We start from the raw sequence: 7,500 nt of genomic DNA on the forward strand, positions 1-7,500 counted from the left end.
CAGAGTAAGACCTCTGCAGTCTGGAGGTATTATAAAGTTGGTGAGACTTTTTAGTGCCGTAGCAAACGTCCTTGATAAGAACAGAAACAGGCTCAAACCTGACAGGGTAGAGAAGTTAGTTTTTATAAGGTAAAGCAGACATTTGCTCTTGTGAAACTTACACTGTGATATAGTTAGGAGTGCAGTTCCTAAAAGCACATCACTGGCTTTGCAAACACTGAGACACTTTTGTTTTAATTTTGTTTACATGCCAGACAGGTATTTTATGCTGAGCTGCTGTTAGTTTTTATATTAGATTTACTGTTGCACTGAAGTCCAGAAGTGAAGAACTGGTGTTATTCATGAGTTGATTGTTGAAGCTTCATCACAGAAGTGCTCTTTCTGTTCACACAGTTGTTGAATGTTAAAATAAGGTGAATGAAATAAAATATAAGGATCATCCTGGATCTGTTTCTTCACTCTTCTTTATTTTTTTACATTTTTATGTATTATAGAGATATCGGATCGGGTATCATCAGATACTCAAAATCAAATGACTCAGATTCAAGGGCAAATAAACCTGATCGAGGCGTCCCTGGTTAATAATCTTCTCTAATTAAACTGCTCCACTTATTTATGATTCATCAGTAGTATAGTAATCATGTGTCCACTCTGTTCCTGAGATATCACAGTCAATCATTCAGTCACTCTTAAAAACATTAATATGACATGTGTGTTTACATCATCACATCTGAAGAGTTTATAAAGCATGGGCCTCGATCTTTTCTAAAGACTGCAGATATGTGCATCTGTCCTGAGCAGAGCGTGTGTGTGTGTGTCTGTGTGTGTGTGTTTGAGTTGACTGATCTTCTGTCCGCTCTTCTGCTATTTCTCAGTTTAGCGTGACTCTAGTAAGTCTGCACTAGTACATGTGCACTAGTTAGTGTGCTCGTGTGAGTGTGTGTGTCTCCAGCTCAGCGTTGGCGAGAGATGATCAAATTCCACACGTGTGTGTGTGAGCGCCGGACGTGTGAAGGGTCGTCACACACACTGAGCCTTTACAACATTCGCGCACACACACGGGCGTCAGTGCCGACAGCCTCAAACACACAAGCACACACACAATCGTCTGCCGACACACACTTCATGAACACCATCAGAACATTAGAAACAGTAGAGGAAACTATATGTGTGTGTGTGTGTGTGTGTCTGAGTGTATGTGAGTCCGTATAACTGTGTGTGTGTGTGTGTGTGTGTGTGTGTGTGTGTGTGTGATTGCATTTGCTTGACGGTGTGTGTATGAGTCTGTATAACTGTGTGTGTGTGTGATTGCATGTGTGTGACTGTGTATATATGTGATTGCATTTGCTTGACTGTGTGTGTGAGTTTGTATGTGTGTGTGTGTGCATGTATGTGTGTGTTTGAGTGCATGAGTGTGTGTTCAGTGATCTTCATACCTGGGAGGAAAGCAGATGTCCAGCTCATGCAGACGCTCCTTGAAGACGGACAGCTCTTTATCAAACTCTAAAAGCTGCACACACACACACACACACACACACACACACACACACACACACACACACACACACACACACACACACAGAGAGAGAGAGAGAGAGAGAGAGAACACAGTCAGTGCATGAAGAACACATCAACAACATTAGCTTATTAACATGTCACCACCCCCTCATTTGCATATCAACACTGATTCCTTGTTCAGCAACTTCCTGCTCTGTGCTGTAAACACAGCTATATTAGCCAATCACAACACAGACCTTTTGCATATGCGCAACTAATTTAAGCTAGTTATTAAAATGTTACAGTGGTCCTCAAAAGTATGCAAATTTAATCATATTAATAAAAACAACAATAATAATAATAATACTTTTATTAAACTATATTACTAATATTAACAACTTAATAAAATTAAAATTATATTATATTATTATATATTTATTTCCCAGACATGGGTTGCGGCTGGAAGGGCATCTGCTGTGTAAAAACTTGCTGGATAAGTTGGCAGTTCATTCTGCTGTGGCGACCCCCGATTAATAAAGGGACTAAGCTGACAAGAAAATGAATGAATGAATTTTATATTTAAACTCTTCGGCCACATTAGGTACACCTGTCCAACTGCTTGTTAACGCAGATTTCTAATCAGCCAATCACAGGGCAGCAGCTCACTGCATTTAGGCATGTAGGCATGGTCAAGATGATCTGCTGCAGGTCAGAGTGAGCATCAGAATGGGGAAGAAAGGGGATTTAAGAGACTTTGAACGTGGCATGGTTGTTGCTGCCAGACGGGCTGCTCTGAGTATTTCAGAAACTGCAGATCTATTGGGATTTTCACGCACAACCATCTCTAGGCTTTACAGAGAATGCTCCGACAAAGAGGAAATATCCAGTGAGCGGCAGTTCTGTGGGCACAAATGCCTTGTTGATGAGGCCAGAGGTCAGAGGAGAATGGCCAGACTGGTTCCAGCTGATAGAAAGCCTACCTGAGTATTGCTGCTGACCATGTCCATCCCTTTATGAGCACAGTGTCTCCATCTTCTGATGGCTACTTCCAGCAGGATAACGCAGCATGTCATAAAGCTCAATCATCTCAGACTGCTTTCTTGAACATGACGATGAGTTCACTGTACTCAAATGGCCTCCACAGTCACCAGAGCTCAATCCAATAGAGCAGCTTTGGGATGTGGTGGAACGGGAGATTGGCATCATGGATGTGCAGCCGACAAATCTGCAGCAACTGTGTGATGCTATCATGACAATATGGAGCAAAATCTCTGAGGAATATTTCCAGTAGCTTGATGAATCTCTGCCATGAAGGATTAAAGCAGTTCTGAAGACAAAAGGAGTCCAACCCCCGTACTAGTAGAGTGTACCTAATAAAGTGGCCGGTGAGTGTATATATATTTATAATAAACCAATCACAGCACAGGTCATTTGCACATTTCAGTCTATTTTAAAGTAAAAGGAAACATTCATTTTTATCTAAAACATGTTTTGAAATAATATGAATAAAACTGCAATAACTACCACTGATAACAATACTATTATAATGAATTATATTATTGTTATAAATTATTATTATTATATCTTTTATACATTTAAAAAATATATTAACTGACAATGATATATTGTTTCTAGTAAGTAAATAATATTATTATTCATTTGAATATTAAAATAATGTATTAATAAAGTGTGTGATTACAGTAATATCCTTCACTGATGGAGCAATGGTTACTACACAACACAAGTGTCACTGAGGTCAGCCAATCACAGAACAGCTCATTTACATATGCAGAAAAACATTATGAATAAATAAAAATAGAATGAGGTAATAACGGCACAGCATCTGATGTGTGTGTGTGTGTGTGTGTGTGTGTGTGTGTGTTCATCAATCATCTCCCAGCTGTCTTCTCTCTGTCGGACACACTCAGACTCTAAAGTCATTAATCAAACGGCGCAGAGTAATTAGCCAGTGTGTGTACACATTAATTATGAGGAGATCATCAACAGGTGGACATGACACCTTCATCACTGAGTGTGTGTGTGTGCATGTGTGTATGTGAGAGAGAGAGACAGACAACTACCAGCACTGAGTAATTAATCCACACACACACATCAATGAGAGCTGATCAGAGGTTGGTTAATTAACAAGCTGATTAATCCTGCCTCATATGCTGAGACTACAGAACCTGACTACAGAAGAGACTGACATCACACACACACACACACACACACACACGCACGCACGCACGCACGCACGCGCTCTGGTGGACGGACACACACACACACACACACACACACAAACATACTCAGACACACACACACACACACAAACACATACTCGCGCACACACGCGCTCACTTACTCAAACACACTCGTCCGAGTGTTTGCATGTATGTGTCTGAGTGTGCATGCATGTGTGTATCTAAGTGTGTGTGTTTACATAATGAGTGAGAGAGCATGTGTATTTGTATGTGTAAGTAAGCATGTGTGTGTGTGTGTGTTTGTGTGTGTGTGTATGTTTGAGAGAGTGTGTGTGTGTGTGTGTGTGTGTGTGTGTGTGTGTGTATGTGTTTGTGAGTATGTGTGTGTGTGTTTGTCTTTATGTGTATGTGTGTGTGTGAACATGTATGTGTGTGTGTGTGTTTAGGGGTGTGAGTGAGTGTGTGAGCATGTGTATGCGTGAGTAAGTGTGTGTGTGTTTCCAGTTGTGTGCACTTGAGAGTGCTTGTGGATGGATGCATGTTTCTGAGAGTGTGTGTGCGCGTGCATGTGTGTGCCTGAGAGTGTGTGTATGCATGTGTCTGACAGTGTATGTGTGTGTATGTGTGTGTCTGAGAGTGTGTGTATGTGTATACATCCGAGAGCATGTATGTGTGTGTGCACATTTCCGAGAGTTTGCATGTATGTATGTCTGTAAGTGTGTGCATGCATGCATGCATATATCCAAGTGTGTGTGTTTACATGTACGTATCAGAGTGTGTGTGTACTTCTGACTTGTCATAGTGTGTAAACACAACTCCTGCAATGAAAGCAAAGTGTGTGCGTGAGTGTGTGCAAAACTCAGATTAAATGACCTTTCACCTGTGCTCTTATAGATGGCCTTTAATGGCCGCAGCTGTAGTCGCAGCTTTAACTTGACCACACATACATAAATCAGTGCACAGTTACACACACACACACACACACACACACACACACACACACACACACCGCTGATTTAGCACGGCCAGGGTTTATTGGTGAAATGGTGATTGTGAGATTGTTTGTTTTATTTATTTGGTTGCGCACTCTCCTTTACACACACACACACACACATACAAACACACATATATACACACACACACACACACACACACTCAAGGTCACGGTGCTGACGGATCGGGCTGTGGATGTGCGGCCAATGAGACGCTTTTACTGCGGACCCTCCAGAGCCGCAAATCATCCACAATAACTGACCTGCAGTGTGAGATTCAGCAGAGCCATCAATTACACACACACACACACACACATGCTTACTCACATACACAGAAACACACACACACACACACACAGATACATGCATACACACTCTCAAAATTACACACACACTCTCAGACACACGCAGGTGCACAGAAAGTCACACACACAGACACTCAGATACATGCATACACACTCAGAAACACACACACACACTCTCTTAGATACATGCAGGCGCACAGACAATCTCAGAAACACACATACACACTCAGATGCATGCATACACACTCTCAGAAACACACAGGCTCACAGACAAGCTCAGAAACACACACTCTCAGATACACGCCCATACACATTCTCAGACACCCACACACACACTTAGATACATGCATACACACTCTCAGAAATGCACACACACACACAATGCAGATGTGAGTACGTGTGTGTATGAGTATGTGTGCTTTTAAGTGTGCGTGTGTATGATTGTGTGTATGTATAAGTGTGTGTGTATACAGGGGCATATCTCACACACACATACACACACTTGTGTACTGTCACACACACACGCAAACTTGTGTACTCTGTCTCACACACACACACACACACACACACACACACACACACACACACACACACACACACACACACACACACACACACACACACACACACACACACACACAGAGTGTAATCTGCTGAATCCTCCTCTGAGCTCTTCATCGTGCGCTCCTGACAGCGCTCTGGATAATTAATGATGTATTTTGGATGCCTCTATCGACTGAACACACACACGCACACACACACACACACACGCACGCACACACAAACACACACACACATTCATCACAGCAGAAGTCAATAGGCTGGACGTCTTCAATCATGTCCTGAGCAATGATTACTGCGCTCAAAATACTGCAATTATTTCACTGAGCTGCCCAGAATTTAATTTCTGTCAGCCGCTGCGACTCCAACACCTGATGAAGGATGAGGAGTGTGTGTGTGTGTATGTGTGTGTGTTTGAGCAGACCGTGACCATCAGATTATCTCTCGAGCAATCCTGACATCCATCACACACACACACACACACACACACACACACTTAAACATACACACACGCACACACGCACACACACTGATCCGCTTAATGACTGCAGATCCTTCACGCTCCTGTTAATGATCCTCCTGCTAAATTAGTTGGACAACAATCCTCAATCCCGTCACACACGCAGATTACACACTCACTCCTGCACGTATGCTCACAAACAATAATAAACTAACTTAGAACTCTTAATTAGGGCGGCACGGTGGTTCAGTGGTCAGCACTGTTGCCTCAAAGCAAGAAGGTCACTGGTTTGATCCTCGACTGGGTCAGTTGGTGTTTGTGTGTGGAGTTTGCATGTTCTCCCTGTGTTGGCATGGGTTTCCCCTACAGTCCAAACACATGCGCTTTTGGGGGATTTGATTAACTAAATTGGCCGTAAGGTTCGAGTGTGTGTGTAAATGAGTGTGTATGGGTGTTTCCTAGTACTGGGTTGCCACTGGAAGGGCATCCGCTGTGTAAAACCTATGCTGGAATAGTTGGCAGTTCCTTCTGCTGTGGTGACCCCTGATTAATAAAAGAACTAAGCAGAAAAGAACTAAGAAAAAGGAATTAATGTAAGAAATTAACTTAAAATATGTTAATTATTAAATTATATTTTGTTCTATATTAATCTGAATATTCAGAATATATGGACATAATTATGCTCACCTAAATATTCGGAATATTTCTAAATTATTATGCTAAATTATTACATTCATATCCATTAAAAATACTTATAGGAGATTTAAATATTCTGAATATAATTATTAATAATATTTAATAATGAATAAAAAAAATATTAAATAAAATTTAATAATTAATAAAATTATTGTACTGAGTAAAAAAAAATCCAGATTGTTCAGATTTTTTGTGTGCAAATTTAAATATTCATAAAATATTCAGACTTATGAGAGATTATTAATTATTTCATTCATTTATTTTCCTTCAGCTTAGTCTCTTTATTAATCAGGGATCGCCACAGCAGAATGAACCGACAACTATTCCAGCATATGTTTTATGAATATGAATTTAGTACAATAATATCTATACATTCAGAATATTTGAAGGTAATGCAATTAATTTAATAATTAAAACATTATAAGTTAATTTGTTCATTCATTTTCCCTCAACTTAGTCCCTTTATTCATCAGGGGTCGCCACAGCGGAATGAACCGCCAACTATTCCAGCATATGCTGTACACAGCGGATGCCCTTCCAGCTGCAACACAGTACTGGGAAACACCTAAACACACTCACTCACACATGCACGCACGCACACGTACACACTACGGGCAATTTAGTTCATCAATTCTCCTATAGCGCATGTGTTTGGACTGTTTCCTGGAGGAAACCCACTGCAACATGGGGAGAACATGCGAACTCCACACAGAAACACCAACTGATCTAGCACAGACTCAAACCAGTGACCTTCTTGCTGTGAGGTCACAGTGCTAACCACTGAGCCA

The 7,500-nt window shown here is 41.1% G+C and overlaps 1 protein-coding gene across 4 annotated transcripts in view; it reads right to left on the reverse strand.

The window, feature by feature from the left end:
* Positions 1-7,500, reverse strand: part of inpp5a (inositol polyphosphate-5-phosphatase A) — a 639,159-nt gene that overhangs the window by 458,262 nt on the left and 173,397 nt on the right. For 2 of the 4 annotated variants that reach the window (XR_015506554.1, XM_087279918.1), the window contains exon 12: positions 1,437-1,510. The exons of 1 other annotated variant lie outside the window; for it this stretch is intronic. Coding sequence is in view for 1 of the 3 variants with exons in the window: in XM_087279918.1 (XP_087136044.1) it covers positions 1,437-1,510 (74 nt within the window). In the remaining 2 variants the exon portion in view is untranslated. Of the gene's footprint in view, positions 1-1,163; positions 1,511-7,500 lie in introns of all 4 variants that reach the window. One more of the 4 variants, XR_015506555.1, reaches the window with a different exon arrangement.

Source organism: Danio rerio, chromosome 13 (genome assembly GCF_052040795.2).
Source record: "Danio rerio strain M-AB ecotype USA chromosome 13, GRCz13ab, whole genome shotgun sequence".
Lineage (NCBI taxonomy): Eukaryota > Metazoa > Chordata > Actinopteri > Cypriniformes > Danionidae > Danio > Danio rerio.